At 43.6% G+C, this 20,108-nt stretch overlaps 2 protein-coding genes across 8 annotated transcripts in view; both read left to right on the top strand.

The window, feature by feature from the left end:
• The window catches only part of PPAT (phosphoribosyl pyrophosphate amidotransferase), an 82,804-nt gene extending 71,525 nt beyond the window's left edge, over window positions 1-11,279 (top strand). Inside the window, exons 7-11 of the mRNA XM_006262371.4 lie at window positions 5,357-5,508; window positions 6,844-6,971; window positions 7,313-7,534; window positions 8,971-9,091; window positions 10,805-11,279. Coding sequence (XP_006262433.1) covers window positions 5,357-5,508; window positions 6,844-6,971; window positions 7,313-7,534; window positions 8,971-9,091; window positions 10,805-10,980 — 799 coding nt within the window. The 3' untranslated portion in view covers window positions 10,981-11,279. The remainder of the gene's footprint in view (window positions 1-5,356; window positions 5,509-6,843; window positions 6,972-7,312; window positions 7,535-8,970; window positions 9,092-10,804) is intronic.
• A 5,336-nt stretch (window positions 11,280-16,615) lies between these two features.
• AASDH (aminoadipate-semialdehyde dehydrogenase) overlaps window positions 16,616-20,108 on the top strand; it is a 116,890-nt gene continuing 113,397 nt past the window's right edge. For 4 of the 7 annotated variants that reach the window (XM_059721768.1, XM_059721766.1, XM_059721765.1 and 1 more), the window contains exons 1-3: window positions 16,616-16,675; window positions 18,761-18,958; window positions 19,615-19,866. In XM_059721768.1, the coding sequence (XP_059577751.1) occupies window positions 19,637-19,866 (230 nt within the window). In that variant the 5' untranslated portion in view covers window positions 16,616-16,675; window positions 18,761-18,958; window positions 19,615-19,636. Of the gene's footprint in view, window positions 16,762-18,760; window positions 18,959-19,614; window positions 19,867-20,108 lie in introns of all 7 variants that reach the window. The other 3 variants (XM_059721764.1, XM_019481261.2, XM_014594888.3) reach the window with 2 other exon arrangements.

Below are 20,108 nucleotides of genomic sequence, written 5' to 3'. Positions count from 1 at the left end.
GTGTCTCTGAACTTTAGGATCCTTCCATTACATTTTGTGGTGTTGCATTGTAGTTTGCTGTTCTGTGTTCATTTGTGGTGACTTCTGCTATATCTACATACCAATCATTAACTGCCGGCATCTGCTTTGTTTTCTTTAAAAAGTTGCTTTGCAGTAGACGGATCTAAGAATAATCAACCACCTCTGAAGTGTCATGAGATTTTTCTTAAGAAAAACTCATCATGTAGAATTGCCAATGGGGGCCTTTTCTGATTTTGTTTTTTACATTTTTTTTAATTAAACCCGTTTTCTCTCATTTTCTAATGTCCTTTAAGTATCTGTCTGGAGAATATGCAATTATACCCTTCTGTTTTACGTTCATCAGTCACATTTTAAAATTGGGGAGGTGTTGCCTCGACAACCTTACAGTCCAATGGCTGGGGAACTGGCTCCATGGCCAGACCCAGACAGTGATTGTTGATGGAACCAAGTCAACAGGGCGCATGGTCACTAGTGGCATCCCCCAGGGTTCAGTTCTCAGACCAGTACTGTTTAATATATTCATAAACAATCTGGATTCGGGTGTCAGAAGCAGACTGGCTAAATTCACAGATGACATCAAATTATGGGTAAGCAGGGTCACACTAGAGGATAGGCTGGGGATTCAGGCCAACCTGGACAGGCTTGCAAGGTGGGCGGATCAAAACCTGATGACATTCAACATAGAGAAATGCAAGGTGCTCCACCTCGGAAGAAAGAACCCACATCATACCTATAGGCTCATCAGTGCCACACTCACTAGCACTATGACTGAAAGAGACTTGTGGGGTCATGACTGAGCACAAGATGAATATGAGCCACCAATGTGGTGCCGTAGCCGGCAAAGCAAATAAAATCCTGGCTTGCATCTACCGATGCATTTCAAGCAAGAGCTAAGATGTCATCCTCCCACTTTACTTGGCCTTGATGAGGCTGCAGCTGGAATACTGCATCCAGTTCTGGGCTCCACACTTTAAAAAGGAGGTGGAGAAGCTTGAGAGAGTGCAGAGGAGAGCCACATGCATGATTAGAGGTCAAGAGAGCAGGCCTTATGAGGAGAGGCTGAGAGGCATGGGCTCAGGGGGGGTTGGTGTTAGCCTCTAAGTACATAAGAGGCGTGCATCAGGATCTGGGAGAACATCTGTTCACCAGGGCATGCCAAGGGAAGACTAGGTCTAATGGTCACAAACTGCTGGAAGACCATTTTAGACTGAACATAAGAAAAAAACCTTACCGTCTGAGTTTCCAGAGTCTGGAATAGACTTCCCCCAGAAGTGGTGCAAGCACCTACTCTGTACACCTTCAAGGAGTGTTTGGATGATTACTTTGCTGGGGTCATTCAACCCCAGCTGACTTCCTGCCCTTTGGGCAGGGGGCTGGATTTGATGATCTTGCAAGGTCCCTTCCAGCCCTAATGTCTATGGGATCTATGAAATCTATGTTCTAAGATGTGCAAGTGAATGGTGTGTGTAACAAAAAAGACATGTAACCCATGTCATGAGGGGCTGCACGTGTATGGCAGTGGTGAATCAGTGTCCCCAACAGTAACTCAGTTTAACAAGAGGGTACAAACAAGTTGGATTTATTTACAAACACAAGCACCTGAACAGCAAGCTGTAACCCAGCATGGGAACTTGATAGCACAATTACCCCTTTCAACAGTGCAGCTTGAAAACCCAGCTTCAGTCTCAGAAAGACCCTTCGGGTAGAAAATCTTCACCTTGTGCACAGCCCAAGCTGTCCCAGCTGGCACAAGAACTTCCACAGTAACACTAACCTCACTAAAAAGGGGGGCGTACAACCAGTAGAAGTGGGGAGCTATCACCAAGGAGGAGTACTCCTCCTCGGCCCGGGAGTGTAGGAGGGCTATTGGGAAGGCCAAGGCAGAGATGGAACTCAGGCTAGCGTCCAGGATTAAGGACAACAAAAAGTCCTTTTTCAAGTACATTGGGAGCAAGAAGAGGGCACCAGGCAATGTAGGGCCCCTGCAAGACGCAAATGGTAATCTTGTGGCTACGCCAGACAAGAAAGCTGATATTTTTAACAGTTTCTTTGCCTCTGATTTTTTTTTGAACAGGGACCGGGATATCCCACCTACCAGAGGTAGGGACAATCTTGGGGATAGCTCTGTCAGTCCTTAAGTCAGTGCAGATGTAGTTCGGGATCTTCTGGAAGGGCTAGACATTTTTAAATCTGCAGGTCCAGATGCCCTCCACCCAAGGGTGTTGAGGGAGCTGGCAGGGGTCATCGTGGAGCCCTTGGCCCAGCTGTATGAGCATTCGTGGTCATCTGGCCAGGTGCTGGGGGATTGGAAACTGGCTAATGTGGTCCCAATTTTCAAGAAAGGGAGGAAGGAGGACCCATGTAACTATAGGCCTGTAAGCCTCACCTCAGTGCTCGGGAAGATCTTGGAGAGAATCATCAAGGGGCACATCTGTGGGGGGCCAGCAGGGGAGATCATGCTAAGGGGCAATCAGCATGGGTTCATCAAAGGTAGGACCTGCCAGACCAAACTGATTGCCTTTTATGACCAAGTAAATAAATCCTTGGATGATGGTGTCACTGTGGATGGTGTCACTCTAGTCTTTCTAGAATTTAAGAAGGCCTTTGACACCGTCTCTCACCCCATCATTATTGACTCCAAGATGAACATGAGCCGCCAATGCCAGACCTCAGCCAGCAAGGCCAGCCATACCTTGTCATGCATCCAAAGTGCATCTCAAGCCGGTCCAGAGAGGTGATACTCCTCCTCTATGCAACTTTGGTCAGGCTGCAGTTGGAGTACTGTGTCCAGTACTGGGCACCACACTTCAAAAGAGATGTGGCTAGCCTGGAGAGGGTTCAGAGGAGGGCCACCCGCTTGGTGAGAGGGCAGCAGGACAGGCCCTACGAGGAGAGACTGAGGGGGGACCTGGTGGCTGCCTACAGACTCACCAGGGGAGATCAACAGCAAATAGGCAGAGCCCTTTTCTCCCCAGCACCACCTGGGGTGACGAGGAACAATGGTCATAAGCTGATGGAGAATAGGTTTAGGTTGGAGATCAGAAGGCAATATTTTACATTAAGGGTGGCCAAAAACTGGAACCAGCTTCCCAGGGAAGTGGTCCTCGCCCCTACCTTGGGCAAATTCAAGAGGAGGTTGGACGATCACCTGTCTTGGGTCTTGTGAACCCAGCATTCATTCCTGCCTGTGGCAGGGGGTCAGGCTAGATGATCTGTTTAGCTCCCTCCTGACCCTAGTTACTATGAAACTATGAAACGTCTGCAGCCTTTTCAGTGCTACTTGCTTAGGTCCTGCTCTAGTTTATAGCATCAGTCAGTGCCTCTCTGCTAGGGTCTCCTCTGTGGCGAAGTTGATCCTTCTCCCAGCTACACTTGGACCAGACTCTTCCACATTCTCCCTGGGCCTCTTCCAGTGGTGCTTGGAGCATATCATCGAACAAGACCTGCTATGTGTTCCCTGCTCCAACCATGCATGCTCGGAGCAAAATGACCCCCACATTGCTGCTCCTCTTTCCCATTTCCTCTCCTGCTAACTCTCAAAACAACCTGCCAACCTACTGTCCTCAGCAGGTTGGGAGCTATAGTTCATTGCAGCTCCTTGGGTCTGGTTTTCTGGGGCTTGGAATGGTCTTACCCCTTTCTGCTTAACCCCTGGCAACCCAGGGGCAAGGATTACAGACATATCTTAGAATTGGAATATAGATCTGTCAGTAGAATTCCAGCTCATATTCTGTTGCAGCTGCCTCTTGCCAAAGGGCTGTTCCTTATCTGCTTAGGTGCTGCCATTATCCTACTTAATGACTGCTGTGACAACTCTTTGACAAACTTAATTTCAAATCATTTTGTTATAGTGCATGACAGTACTTCTCAGCCTTTATAGAAAAGTGACTAGCCTAGTCAAAATTAAGAGTGTAGGGTGTGTGCTGTTGCTCATATGGACTGTCCACGCTACCTCCCAAACCAGAAGTAGTATAGGTGCCTTAGTGTAGAGCTGTGGATGAACCAGTACATTTTGCACTAAGCCAGCTATGCTACTTCCAGTTTAGGATATAGTGCACATGGAACACAGTGAGTCTGGCAGCACCATCAATGAGCAGTAGAAACATAAAACTATTCACTTTGAGCAGGGCTTGGTTGTGAATGATCTCAGTAACTTAGTCTCATTTAAGTTTCTGTTATTGCATTTCATTTGATGGAAAGCTGTCCTGAACTATCCAGTGCCAGGAGTGGGCATTCATTTTCAGCTGTTCATGCCGTCAGAATTACTGCACTCATCTTGTATTTAATTCCGGTACACTCCAGCTTTAGGAGTCGGAGTCATCTTTAAAGTATTCAGCTTCTGCTAAATATCAGAAACTCATGATCTTATAGATTGATAGATGTTAGGGTCGGAAGGGACCTCAATAGATCATCGAGTCCAACCCCCTGCATAGGCAGGAAAGAGTGCTGGGTCTAGATGACCCCAGCTAGATGGTTATCCATCCTCCTCTTGAAGACCCCCAGGGTAGGGAAGAGCACCACCTCCCTTGGGAGCCCGTTCCAGACCTTGGCCACTCGAACTGTGAAGAGGTTCTTCCTAATGTCCAATCTAAATCTGCTCTCTGCTAGCTTGTGGCCATTATTTCTTGTAACCCCTGGGGGCGCCTTGGTGAATAAATACTCACCAATTCCCTTCTGTGCCCCCGTGATGAACTTATAGGCAGCCACAAGGTCGCCTCTCAACCTTCTCTTGCGGAGGCTGAAAAGGTCCAGTTTCTCTAGTCTCTCCTTGTAGGGCTTGTTCTGCAGGCCCTTAATCATACGAGTGGCCCTTCTCTGGACCCTCTCCAGCATCCCTCTTGAATTGCGGCGCCCAGAATTGCACGCAGTACTCCAACTGCAGTCTGACAAGCGCCCGATAGAGGGGAAGTATCACCTCCTTGGACCTATTCGTCATGCATCTGCTGATGCATGATAAAGTGCCATTGGCTTTTCTGATGGCTTCGTCACACTGCCGACTCATGTTCATCTGAGAGTCCACTAGGACTCCAAGATCCCTTTCCACTTCTGTGCCACCCAGCAGGTCATTGCCTAGGCTGTAGGTGTGCCGGACATTTTTCCTCCCTAGGTGCAGCACTTAGCATTTCTCCTTGTTGAACTGCATTCTGTTGTTTTCTGCCCACTTGTCTAACCTGTCCAGGTCTGCTTGCAGCTGTTCCCTGCCCTCCGGCATGTCCACTTCCCCCCATAGCTTTGTGTCATCTGCAAACTTGGATCTATTAAGCAAGTCAGTTTTATTTGTATTTCAAAGACAATACTCAGATTATTGTCTGAAACAGTAAATTGTCCCCTCCAGGTATTATCGTGAAGTCCTACCTGGAGAGATTGTGAAAATATCCAGATATGATGTCCAAACACTTGATGTTGTGCCAAGACCTGAAGGAGATGCCTCAGCATTCTGTATATTTGAATATGTTTATTTTGCAAGGCCTGACAGCATCTTTGAAGGTAAGAAAATATAATGTACAAATGAACAAAGGAGCATAACCATACCCACAGAATGGGAACCTTTTATCTTGGAAGGCAGTGACTGAAAGGTTTTAGAGATCAAACTTGGCAAACAAATAAATATGAGTTCCCACAGTTATAGTGTTCCAAAAAGGATTAATATGATTCTTGGACTTATAAAGAAGCAAGCTACATGTAGAAGTGAGGTGATTTTTATTGCGGTACATGGCATTGAAGAGAGAGTGCTGGAATATGATGTAAACAGTTCTAGTGTTAACATTCTTAAAAGTAAGTTGAAGATTTTTGAGAGGGTCCACAGGAGAGCCATACACATTACCCAAGAGCCAATAAAAATGTCTTGTAGAGAATGACTTAAGGAATCATATCTGTTTAGTTTATCAAAACAAAGATCAAGGATTGTTTTTATTAGGATTTCTGTAGGATTACATGAGGAGAAAATAATGGTACCAAAGGTCTTTTACATCTAATAGAGAGAGGTTTTACAAGAACCAGTGTTTGGACGTTTGAACCAGATAACATTTTCAGCTCATTTCTAATTTAACAATGAAGATAATTAACCATTGGAACTAATTACTCAGGGAAGTGATAGATTGTGCATCCCATGACGTCATTCAGTCAAGACCAAAATGCCTTTCTGGTAGATCTGCATTAGCCAACCAGTAATTGAGCTCAGTACAGGAGTAACAGTATAACACAAGAGATCAGATTAGATGATCTAAAGATTGGTTCTGGCCTTAAAATCCATGAACTGATTAACAAAAAATACTGTTTTGTTACTTTAGAGCCTTTATTTTAAAACAGGATTTCTGAAATTAGATTTTTGCAATGTAGGCTTATCCTTCCATTGTTCGTTATAAGAACCAATGCATTCATGTTTCTCACTTAACTCATTTCTGTGTAATACTTTAGGATATCAACCCAATCCTTTCATTATCATCTTGATAACAGCCCTCAAAGGACATGCTTCTTTATATTGTACTAGTGTCTTAGCAGGGCACTTGGCAGAGCAAGGTTGTTGGGGATAATGAAATTTCAGGTCCTGTTTTACACAAGTAAAGGAACCTAATGATATCAATGGGGCTAGTTATCCAAGTAAGGCAAAACGATTTGGTTCCCAGTGCTATTTGAAAGTTGGACCATGATACAAATAATGTAGGGTGAAATAAAAGGTGAGATATTGATGAATTGTTATTGCTATATAGGGAGCTCTCTAGCTTGCCGATTCAATGCTGTGTTTATAATCTGCTGTTGAAGTTTCTCTGGTGTGAAAACAAAAAACTAAGAGGAATAAATGACCTTTGTCATTGTTCCTAGGTCAAATGGTTTATTCAGTTAGGAGAAGATGTGGTCAGCAGCTTGCTATTGAAGCACCAGTGGAAGCAGACCTGGTTAGCACTGTTCCAGAATCTGCAACACCAGCAGCATTGGGTTTTGCACAAAAGGTACTGAGGGTGGATTATTTTTAATAGTGATATCTCTTCCCAGCATGCCCTTCTATGGAAATACTGTAGGCTTCTCTCCTAATACATCTATCTTTATGGAGTTTCCACTTGTCGCCTGGTGTTACATAGGTCTTGTCTGGACTAGGTTTTCTATCCAGGTGCACCAGCATAAGTCATGGTTTGACCTCATGCAACTATATTAGTGTAATTAAAGGTCTTTTGATTAGTACAACGCCCCTGGGTTATACAAAACCCTAATCTGCAAGTCACATTAAAAAGTAATATTGGAAATAGAGTTTTTCAAGTACTTAACTGTTTATATAATTGTCTTCTGCATGCAGTGTGGACTGCCGTACATTGAAGTACTCTGTAAAAATCGATATGTGGGAAGAACTTTTATTCAGCCAAATATGAGGTTGAGACAGCTTGGTGTGGCAAAAAAATTTGGAGTCCTGTCTGACAACTTTAAAGGCAAACGAGTAGTTCTCATCGACGACTCTATTGTGAGGGGCAATACTATCTCGCCCATTATCAAACTGCTTAGGGAATCTGGTGCTAAAGAGGTAAGCTTGGTTTCATCAGCTGTTATGTATATGTAAAAGAATGTTTAGTGGGGAGAGAATTTTGGAATGTTTTTTGGTTTCACTGTATTTTTTGCCTATTTATGGTATGCTGGGTAGAGAGAGATAGCAAATACAAAAAAAGGTGGTAATAAAGGGAAGTTTCCTTTGTGCTTTTTGATTTTAGAAAAATCTACATTAAAAAATGGTCAATAAATGCAAGAAGAGTGGGGAAAGATTAAGCTGTATTTTAATCCAAGTCATTGCAGAGTAAATGGAAATTTTTAAAACAAACTATCCAAAACAAGCCATACAATCTTTCTGCTTTGATTCCTTCTTTGCTATCATTTTGAGCAAATACAGTATGGAAATAAATAAGCTTGTCCTAAACTTCAAGAAAAAACATGGTTGGGTTTATTTTTTTGTCATTGTGATATATACAAGCATTCTGATATGTAGCAAGTGTGAGTGTATCACAGAAGCAAAGCCACAGCTGCCAGTGGGTGAGCATTAGTTTAGTCCCTAATACTGCAAGACTTACACACATACTGGTTTTATTACAATGAATAATTCCATTGACCCCCCTCCCCTCCCACGCCCCATTGTACAACTCTGCACGCATGTTTAAGTCTACTACCTAAATGCCTATAGGGTTGTAACCGTAGAAAGAAAGTGAAAAGGAGAGCTGACCTAATAAGGCTTTTAATAATGATACAGTTTTTACAATATTATATTTAAAAAATAATTCTGTTAATGAAATTGATATTTGATAACTGATATTTTAGAGAATGGAGGGAACCAGAACCTTCATCCTAGAATCTAATGTGCCCAGTAGAACCTTAGGCCCCTGGCAGATGTTATATTTATTGGTTCATTAACAACATACCATGCATTCCCCCAATTCATCACACCATGAAGTGGTAAACAAGCAAAAAAGTTATTCCACATTAAATCTGAAACACCTTTATGACCTTTATGACTTGCTTTGATTTGAACATGTGGCATGTTAAGACTTGTACAACCATGCAGCGGAGCTGCACGGAAAACCTTTAGGTATGCTAGCCCCACTTGGCGCTCTCTACAAGTTGGAAAGCTACAAACCCAGCAGCTGCGCATCCTGATGCCCGACAGACCTGCTTGTGGGATTGCACACATGAGTTCTAAAGCTCCAGTGCTCTGGGATATCTAAAAAGTGTGCATGTATCTGTGGCATGGCAGCAGGATGCACAATTGTGAGGATCAGGGGTTGGATCTAGTTGTGCCAGTAAATGATTATCTGCCATCACTCATATGCCCATGCAGAGTTCACACCAGTTAAGATTCAGTAGGAACAGAACTCTGTTCCAATTGATCACCTTGCAGGATGGGGACCTTTGTATTTCAAGTTAAGAACCAATGTCTTCAGTGTGACGTAATATTGAAAAACATATCTTTTGTAGGTGCATATCCGTGTGGCTTCACCTCCTATACGATTTCCTTGTTATATGGGAATAAATATTCCAACAAAAGAAGAACTCATTGCAAACAAACCTGAATTCCATGATCTTGCAAACTATATAGGTAAATGCATTTTTAATGTTTTTTTTTAAGTTTTTAATAATGAGTAATCAATGTTTATATCAAAGTATAGAGAGCAGTTCAAAAAATTCAGTCGCAAAACTGACTAATAAAAGAAGCTGATGCTCCACTACATCTGAGTCGCCTTCACAGGGAAATTGCATCAACCTCAAGTACATTTTTTGTCTGCTGTGCTTTGTAGCTCTTTCTCCTTGAAAAAAATATACAAAGCAGCAGAATGAACGTTTAAAAATAAACTGTAAATACTCTGTATCATCACAGCTTTTTTTTTTTTTATTCCTGTCAAACAGTCCAGGAGTAAAATATTACCTAGGATGAGATGTGGCATACAGAATTTCAGACCACTTTGAGTCAGAACTGTGGTGAAAGTATAGCTTGTACTGAAGAGCTGTATTCCAATTATCAGGTGTTTGTGAAGTCTCCCTAATAAATCACTTGACTAAACTTGTAATATCCTACTTTTTTTCCTTAAAATTCAATTTCTAGAACATGTATAAATACCTTTCTTGAATTGAATAGCAAGGTTTCTCCTGGAACTGAGTTTGAAGCCAACAAAAAAAATGTAATAGGTTACCTTTGCAAATATTACATACTGTAGTAGAACAAAAGAACAAATGCTTGCATTGTTATCTACAGTGTGGTAAATAACTCATATTTTCTATATCATGTAGGCGACAGTAGGCATGTAATGACTTGTGAGTGGGCATTGTACATAATTTTGCACTGTAGCAATGATTTTAAGAATTTATGAGTTTTTAAAAAAATACATCAGTGGTTAAAAGTCTTCAGACTGACAGATTTTTCACTATAAGTGTTTGCTGCTATTGTCTAATTTAGCATTGAAGTCACAATCTTCTAATAAGCCATTTTTCTACAACTGATTTTTCTACAAAGCATAATTTTTGCTGGAGGATTTTATTTCAATAGCCATTCACAAAGCAGTTAGGGAAAGTGGTACAAAAGTACTAAGGTGAAAATACTCCGCTGCTGGTAGAAGACTTGTATAAACCACTTACTGCATCCCTTCATCATTACCCCAGTATCAGGCAAGAAACGGAGAGCTCTGGATGCTCTATTCTGGGGACATGCTATGCCGAGTACCAAAACAGCCACAAGAATTTTTCCTAGAACAACTGGACACTCAAAGTCTTGCTGGACGCACTCAAAGTCTTAGTGGATGTGTCTAAATGTGATGCTCTGTCGCCATAGCAATGCACTACAGCAATGTAGTGTCAGTGGTCACTAACCATGACGCCATAGCTACATAGCAACACGCTTCCTCGTTATAGCGCATTGCTAGTGACGTAGCGGCTAAAAATAACCGTGCATGGTGCAGTACGGGCTGTTTATTGCACCATCATTTACTACTTCCAAAAGGCAGGAACATAAATGTTGTAGGGACACATGTAGATGCACCCACTCTGTTGCATTTTCACTTTTTAATAATCTGAATGGTACAGTGGTTTGCCACCTTTTCTGTACAAAAACCTTCCCCATCCATCTAGGCATAAAGAAACCAAAATCACATTTAGAAATGTGGGGGTGGGGAAAGTAGTTGTAAATGCTTGACACCTTCCCAACCCTGGGGGAAGGTAGACCCACTGGATGAGAACCCACATGGCTACATTTTCAAGCCCTGTTTAATTTTATTTACCAACAAAGCAGAACTTAATGTTGTATTGTTTTATTTTTCAGGAGCAGACAGTGTGGTTTATCTTTCTGTTGAAGGCTTGGTGTCATCTGTGCAAGAAAGTATTAAAGCCAGGCAAGAAAATGAAAACCACCTTAAAACCAACAAGTCGCGTGTTGGAAAAATTGGTCATTGTATAGCATGTCTCACTGGAGAATACCCTGTAGCGCTCGAATGGTGAAATTTTAATGCACAAGCAACCATGCTAAACCATGGTTTTACCTAATAGCATATAACATTCTCTTAGGTTTAGCAAACCACTTGAGGCCTATTATGTCTGTCTGATTGCTGTAACTGAAATAAATCTTTACAGTTGTCCAATAACTTCTTGGTGATAACCATATAAGTACCTAAATGGAGAAAATATAAAATTAGGCAGATCTGATTAACAGCATTGCCTTTTTGACATGTGACATTGTATAAACCAAAATATTTTCAAATACATAGCTGTTCCAGCTGAACAGTTTTTTTTAAACCTTGTTTGGGAAGTTGAATATTTCTTATTCACAAAATTGGTTAATTTAACCAACTAAAGATACAGATCATGGATCATAAAATGAACTTTAGAATTATCAAACAGTATTATAAAGAATAATGTGAAGCCTGCTTTTCTGTTTTAGACAAAATAGCAGATTCTAGAAAGTTTATTTTTCTTTTTTTGTAATGGTTTTCCCAGCAATTCTTTTTAAGCCCTTTATGAAACATTAGATTTTAAAGAACAAGATAAGTGCCTAAATGTTTGCTTATATGGTAGATGGTCTTTATAATTAAGCTATGTAGCTACATCTAATCTATATATCATGTTCAGTGAATGTTGCCTTCATAGCATGTGGCCTTAAAAGTAGAAGACTCAGGGAAATTCTAAACAGAAAGCTCTATAAGTTGGTGTAGTTTAAAGTTATGAATAATAACCAGCATAATTAGTACCATCTTTGGGTGTTTTTAATTTATTTCAGTGGAATCTGTTGGCAGAAATTAGTTACAATAGGATTAGACGTGCATTGCAAACTTGACTTTTTTTTTCCCCTAAACATTTTATTATTTTAATATAACTTCTTAAAATTTCTGAGGGCTGAACTAATGTGTGCTTTATATCAGCTTTTAAGGTAGCATAAAAAGAATATTTTTGCTTACCTTGTGAACATGTTGATATGTCAATTGAAGATATAAGAGTTAAAATGCATTGTGTTAATTGAAAAGAGTTGCAGGTAACCTACATGTATCTATATGAACAGTTGCTAAAAGGAACAATTAACCTTTCATAAAATTTGTGGATTTCTACGTATCTTTAAATGCTCTGTATATACATCACTTTTCCAGACCATTGACAGCAATTTATTTTAAAATTGGCTTCTTCTGTATATTGACATTAAGGCTGCTTGCAATACTCTTACTAAAAAGAAAAAGATTAAAAAAAATCTTGTTTGTTTTCTTTATATAGTTAAAAGGCAGAGCCATACTGTTTACTATCTTTTAACTGGGATATTTTCAATTGATGTGAATTACACAAATCTGAAGAACTAAAGTCCCAATTCAGAAAAATAAAACATTTAAATATGTGCTTAAATTTAGTCATAGGCAGATCTATTTAGTCATAGGCAGAACCTTTTCTTTGGGTGAATTGGGTATCTTTTATTAGAGCAACTTAAATAGTTGGAAAAAAAATTTCTTAGCAAGCTTTCGGGTTGGAAAACCCTTCGTCAGGCTGAGGAAGCCTCTGCAGTTGGTGTAAGCTCTTCCTAGATGGAATGAATAGTAAAGAACCCAGAGGCTGGGCTGGTATGCATGCAAGACAGGCAGTCAGTGAAGATGTAAACTGAGGAGTCAGTGGGTGAGAGAGAGGCTGGGTAGGGGGAGAGAGAAAATGAGCTTCACTTCATCAACCTCCTGGATACAAAAAATCATGGACTAAATATAGACATTGGATTTATGACACATTATAACCTGCCTGACAAATGACTCTGCAGGAACCTCTCCACTATTTACCTACTACATTCTTCCCCCTTCTCTTGCGCCCCCTCTCCCCCCCAGCCTCTCTCTCTCTCTCTCTCTCTCTCTCTCTCTCTCTCTCTCTGACTCCTCAGTTTACATCTTCACTGACTGCATATCTTACATGCAGACCAGCCCAGCCTCTGGCTTCTTTACTATTCATTCCATCCAGAAAGAGCACGCACCAACTGCAGAGGCTTCCTCAGCCTGACTAAGGGTTTTTTAACCCAAAAGCTTGCTAAGGAAATTTTTTCCAACTATTTAAGTTGGTCTAATAAAAGATATCAGATTCACCCAAAGAACTTTGTCTGGCTATGTCCTTAGAACAGGCTTGTCCAACCTGCGGCCCGCCAAGCCATTTTCTGTGGCCCGCGGTGCTGCGACGGGAAACAAAAGTAAACACTGTTTACTTTCGCTCCCCCCCTTGTCCCTCCCCCAGACCCTCAACAGCTTCCAAAAGGCTGCTGAAAGGCTGGGGAAGGGACGAGGTTTCCACACGCGCTGTGTCAGCTCGACGTTGCCAATGTGGTGCGTGTGGGGAATAGTAGCCAGCAGCAAAAGCATGGGTCATCGGTGCGGCGCAGGGTGGTCCCGGGCAGAGCTTGCACTGGCCAGCACCCGGGGCCCCCGCACCTGCCCCACTCCACACTCACCTGCATGGTTCATCTTCCTGGTGGCAGGCAGAGAAGTTGCAGCCGGGGGCTGCCTGGGCGCTGCCCCATGCCTGGCGCTCAGGTCCCTGTGTGAGCGCACGGCTCCAGCCTGGGCTTACTGTGCTGCCTCCGCTTCCTCTGCCGCCGCCTCCTTCCCCGTCAGAGGAAGACCCTTTTGCTGGCTCCGGGCCGGGTCCTTTAAGCCCTGCACCGGGAGTGGTCCACACTGCATCGGCGGGGAAAGGGCGGCATGGTGCGGTGTAGGGATGAGCATGCGAGCGTGAAAATGGTTGCCCGGCTATCAGCAGGGCTGTGTTCCCGGGCAGGATGCTGAGGTTCCACACGTGTGTGTGCACTCATGAAGAGGAAGCACAAGGTCACACTCGCGCCCTCCTCCTCCATGGGAGCCGGGGGCAAGGAGGGAGGCCGGCTGTGTGCACGTGGCCGTGTGAAGACTGGGCTCCTCATCCCCGATGGAGCCGGGCAGCGTCCTGAGGTGCTGCTTCTCGTCTTCCTCCTCGCTGCTGCTGCTGGAGGCCAACAGCCGGCTGCTCCTCCATGGCTTCCTCTACCTGGTACTGTATGCCCAGGTGTCCCAGGGCAAGCCTGCATTATGCTTCTTTCATTCATTGAAAAGTGAGTAGAAGCGAAAGTGTTTATTTTAGTCAAGTGTTTGGTATTATTTCATTGTTGCTTTTATATTGTTTTTATTTTGGATTTTAAACCACATTTCCAGACCCATTTTATTGTCACTTTCTGCAACTTCATTGGTGTCAAAGGTCATGTGACATCACTTCCTGATGTGATACCACTTCCTGTGAGGTCTTTGAATATGGCTCGCCAGCTCACTGGGTGATAAAAAGTTTCTGATCTGGCCCCACATTCAAAAAAGGTTGGACACCCTGCCTTAGACCAACATGGCTACAACCTACACCCCTGTAAAGTTAGTCATATAATTTGGCTTTACTGAAATGCTTTGCTGAATCAGGACTTGAGCTAGGTAACATGAACAATAAAAATCATGTTAAAACTCTGGACTTCAATGAAAGCGGAGTCAGACCCTTACTTTGTTCTCAACCAAGAGACCATCTGCATCTGGATTTTCTGGATCCCATAAAGAAATGGGTATCAAGCCCTTTTTACAAAACCCCAACAATTTGAGTGGCGCTCACTCAAGTTAAAATTAAGGCAGGAAAAACTCAGGAGCATCACCATCCCATGCCAATACCCTTCCACTACCCCCTATCTAATCAGGAGTGATTTAGTGAGAAGGAATTAAAAACTTTAAATTCCTTTCCTTCTTCCCCACAACCAAAAAGCAGATGTTTCCATTAACAAGGAGCCCTTTCTACTCTGGGATAACTCGTCTCCAGCCATGTTTTAAACAGTTGTTGGAGGTGGATTTCTCAAACCTTTTCCTCCGCAGCCCTCTATAAAGAAAATTCATGGAGATCAACCTTGTGCATGAAAGCCTGTGCAAATGCCTTAAAGCTATTTTTGAATGGCACTGTTATAATTAACCTTGCTAACAATTGTTTTAAACACAGTTGTGCATAGCAGGTAGCTTGGTTGTGATACCTTCAGGCCTATTAAGAGTCACAGGCTTAGGCCCACCAAAAAAATACTACAAGACTCCCTTAATAAGGGAAGCCACTGAGGTCACATCAACTGATTTCTTGGGACAACTAAAAAGAAAACAGGAAGGGGAGTGCAGTCGTATTTTAATAATAAGGAATCCAAAAGGGGACATGCCGGCTAGTGCCCCCTACCCCCAAGTGAGCTGAGGTAGCCTGTTGGCATTGACCAGTGAAACTGTGTGTGGCAGCATGAGCAGTAAGACAGCCCCGCACTTGCCCAGGTTCCCGCCCCCCACCGGCAGAATCTCCTTCCTGGTCTTACAGATGGCCAACTTGGCCAGAGCCAGGGGTCTGATTCGTTCAGGATGAAGCCCCAAGTTAAAAGATTAAGCATTGTCTTTTCCCTGGACACTGCCAAAACCTAACGGAAAGAAACACAACCTTATCAGACACTATGCCCCATTCAGATTTGCTGTATAGATAAATACTCTTTAAAAAGGGTTGGGAGGGGTAAGGGTGATATTTCGTCAGGCAGCAGTCTAATGGACACTTGGATTTAGATTTCAAACTAATCCAACTGCTTGACACTGTATCCTTTAGATGCACACATGTATGTGTAAATGCTTCCTCCCAGAGTATCTGCAGGTCAGTGGTCTCCAACCGTTTTATGGTGAAGATCACTTTGACACCCCAGGATCTACCGTCCCCCACCACCCCTCCCTTCCTCCCAGACAAGCACCCCAGTCTCTGACCCCTCACCCAGCCACGCTGGGTGGCAGGAGGCATGGCTCAGCCCAGCCACCTGCGTTCTGCCGCTCCTGGTTGTGGAGCCTCTGACAGAGATCCACTGTCAGAGGCTCCAGGATCGACCAGCCGATTGAGGTAGACTGGTGGGTGACCACTGCTGTAGGAGAAGCTCTAGACTCAGACATCACCACTATTTTTGATCTACACTTTAAGGAAGAAACTTTTACCTTGAAACAGACATTTGTGGGTGGGCACAAGCTGTTGGCAATCCCACCATCTTAGCATGTGGGGTCATTTAAAAAAACCTGCCAAGCTGGTAATGGGCCCCCACGTCCCCAGGGCGGCGCTGCATTGTCCCATACTGGGGGGCTGCTTCCAGCCTTCTGGAATAAAGTGGTTTGCCGGTTTAAAGTGGTGGTGTCGATTTAAATTTCGAGAGGGGCTCAACCTGTCTCAGATCCTTCCAGGAGGACTCAGCCCAGCCTTTCCCATGCAGGCAAGGACCCTCGGGCTCTGCTGCCCGGGGAGCAGCCTGGCACTGACACCCCAGGCCCTTCCTCCGCTACAGCCCCAAGCTGGTTCATTCACCAGCCCCTGCCCCGGGATCCCGCCCCGCCCCACGCCACTGGGTGGGCCCCAGACCCCACAGGGCGGGCAGGGGAGGAGCTGCAGGCTGGACTGAACCACTTCATGCTTGAGGGGAACCCCCCCCCCCCAAGTCTCAGCAGCACCCAATCACAAGCAGAGTAGTGCAGCCCAACGTTCCTTGCGGCAGCACTCGCTTGTTACGCTGCCGCCTCCCCGCCCCCTCCCGCGTATCCAATCAGAACGCAGCAGCCGCTAGCTAATGAAAAGGCGGCTTTGTGGGGAGCGCTCGGCCAATGAGAGCTGCCTCCCGAGCCACCCACAGGTAGGCTGCAACCAGTCAGCTGTGTGAAAGCTGCTGTTGTCACGGGCAGGCCCAGGTTCTGGCGGCTGCCGCTCGGCGCCCAGCAGGTGCGTGTGGCCCTTTTTTCTGCCTAGGGCAAGGGGTCCTGCCGCCGGCCCGGCCCTCGTGGCGCGCGATGTGCGACGTGTCCCTCCCCCCCAGGTCCTAGCGCGTGGCTCCGCGCGCTCCGGTCCTTTCCTCGCGCCAGTAACGGCAGCGCGGTGGGGATGGCGCATGCGCTGTGGTGGCCCCTTGACCCCCTTCCCTCCCTACGCGGCTGGGCGCGAGGTTCCGCCTGCCGCCTTTTGGGGAGAGGGCAGCCCCTGCCCCGGACCCAGCACCTGAGGCAGGCAGGCAGTATCCAGCCGTAGGCCGGCCCCCTCCCCCCGGCACAGCCCCACGGGGGAAAGGGGCCTAATCTAGCTCAAGGGGAGCGGGCCATGGCCCAAGACTCGGGATTTTACCAGGGAGGAGAATGCCTCTCCCATTGCCAAATTTCCAGACCCCCACCTCAGCCTGGATGGGATGGCTCTGCTGGCCATATTTGGCTTGTGGGCTGGAGGTGGAACACCCCTGCATTAGAGCAAACTACTTACGTGCAAATAAAGAGAACATTCATCCTCCTAAAACAGTATTTGTGGTATTGTATCTATTAACAAAAAGTGTAAGTTGCTGCAGGGTGCAGTTACAGCCCACAGGAAAATCTATGAGGCTATTTAAAAACAGAACAAAAAACCCAACAAATATACCCACTTTCAGCCTTTCTCGCTTCTTTTCTTTGAGCGTGTCATGCTGAATTACAGCTTGGTGACACTGAATGTACGTGGATAAGAACGAACTCAACAGAACTGAACTTGACCAATTTAAAGCAGTGCCAAGAAGGATTTATTGCCAAATGTTTGGAAGTAAAACGCACTTAGCACAGATCAGTAAATAAATGGCAACTTTCCCTACGTGTAAAGAAAACTGCAAAGATTTTTGGCTTTGAAGGAACATGTTGGCTCTTTATTACCGTATTTTTTTTTTCACATACCGAACACTCTTGCATGTAGTACACACCTTATTTTGAAAGGGCAGCTGGAACGAGAAAATAAATTGTTCTGTCTGGTAAACTGAGTAGCAGCAAGTAGGGAGCCAAGAGCTCCCTGTCCCAAGCACCAAATGGGGCCCACAGACCAACCTGGTGTGCTGGGGCTGGGGCCGTGTCCCAGTTCCAAACCTGCCAAACCAGGGTCTCAGGCTGGTTCCAGGGCACCTTGCTGGGTCAGACCTGTTGTGGCAAGTCTGGGTCCCTCATATTGAGTCTATAACTGCATGCTGGGTCCAGGGCTGCATGCTGGCCACGTGCTGGGTTTGACCTGGCAAGCCAGATCCAGAGCCAGATGCTGGCTCCAGAACTACATGCTGGGTTGGACCTTGCACATCAGAGCCACACACGGGGTCAGGCCACAGACTAATCTCATGTGCTGTTGCATAAAGGGTTTTCTTATGCCACTACATTTCTTATGCCAGAAATGTAGTGGTGAGGGAACGGTGACTATGAATTGCTATGGCTCCCCCATCTATGGGGATCTGTTTTTCTAGCATATAATGCACAGCCCAGTCTTTGCGAGATGGTTTCGGAGGAAAAAGCGATGGGTTGGTTATATGCAAGAACATACAGTACTTCTAATCATTGTGGTTTTAAGTGATTCAAATCACATTAGTAATTTTAAAAAGTGATTGTTGTGGTCTCTTCGCCCTTTGATGTTCTTTTCATTGGAACTGGTAGATGTGTTTCTCCCTCAGTAGTAAACATCAACTTACTTACGTGGAAAGTTGCATTAAATAATACTGCTTATTGGAGTAAAATAAACAGAAGAGCCCCAATGCAATGCAAACACCTGGATTTTGATCCAGCGACATGCAGTTGCCATTTGGATTAAAATAAGCTGTTGGGGTAGTATGTTTGTTTTACAGACAAGTCCTGTTGTTGTGTTTCATCCTAAAAATGAGTGCAGACATGTTTACGAATATTGTGAATTTAAATATTTTTAAAGTCTTACAATCATCATTTTTCTTTTACAGTGCCCATACACAAATTTGCCTAGCGAATACATAAAAGACCTATTCGTCTACAAAATAATCTCAACAAAGAAAAGATGTAATTACCTCATCTAAATGACGAATCCATGTACTAAGAATGGGGAAAAGAGAAAGTTTACAAAATAGCGATGTATTATATCCTTGATGGAGAAACAGAACTTTGAACTCGGGCATTACCAGGTAAAAAAAGGGAAAACTAATTTTCAGTTATCTTGCATTTGTTTCTACTTGCATATTTAAAACACATTTGATTAAAGATTTGGTGTGAAATGGTGGTTCTATCAGGCAATAGTAAATTGGCATCTTGAAACTTATTGTTTTTAAATAAGTTTTTTTAAATTCACTTTCAAAGATTCCAAAAGAGAAGGTGTATATGGACAAGCAACTACAGAAGTATACTAGCAGAAATATTCCCTCCTAAAAAATAAACATTCCAAATGGAAAGTGATTTTGCCTACAAAGGGAAAATAATTTCCACCAGTGTTTTTAAAAGTATGCATTTCAGGAGTTCCTGGGAAGATGAAACTGAAAATTGGCTGATCATATTAAATTACTAATTAAGAAAGCAAGAGTAAGTAACTGCCTCTTTTTGATACACTGCAGAGCCCTCATATATGACAAAGAGTATTTTCAGCAACAAAAATAATATTCAGTAAAAATACTGACTTCAGATTTAGAAATTAAGGTTTTACTAGTAAAAATAATGTTCAGAGGAGATCTCATTCAGTTTTCCTAGATTTTTTTCTTAACTGACTAGAACGCCTATAATATTAATACTGTTAAGAGTATTATAACACAGTCTGACTTTTTTCCCCTTTATTTTTACCTGTTCAAAGGATTGAAGATCTGTAATTTGAGATGACTCTTCAGGAGATGGTGCATCAGGCAGCCACCCTATATTCTGATAGAAATGCAGTATGTTTTGATGAATGTAATGATAAGCCTCCAATTTTCTACACTTACAACATGGTTGTGAACCTTGCCACAGAATTAACAGTTTTCCTGCAAAAACACTGTGATCAGAGAAGAAGGTGTGAAATAGGTCTCTACTGCTATCCAGGAATAAATTTACCATCTTGGATCTTAGGGTAATGCCTTGAATACTTATACTTGTTCTTCTGTTTATCTCATCTCTCTTAAGGTAGTTTATCTCCTTATTCCCCTAATATGCAGAGTCATTTTAAAATTATTCAAGTTGTTGTAGACTATGGGCATTTATACACATTTTTGTGTTTACACGTGCCATAGATCTGGCGCGTTGGAGCAGATTCGATTAATTGAGTCTGCTCTGCACACTAGCAGATGTGCATGGTGTTGCATCACTTGCCGT

The sequence above is a fragment of the Alligator mississippiensis genome, chromosome 2 (assembly GCF_030867095.1).
Source record: "Alligator mississippiensis isolate rAllMis1 chromosome 2, rAllMis1, whole genome shotgun sequence".
Lineage (NCBI taxonomy): Eukaryota > Metazoa > Chordata > Crocodylia > Alligatoridae > Alligator > Alligator mississippiensis.
The sequence above is the reverse complement of the archived record's forward strand: the minus strand, read 5'-3'. Positions and strand labels throughout refer to the sequence as shown.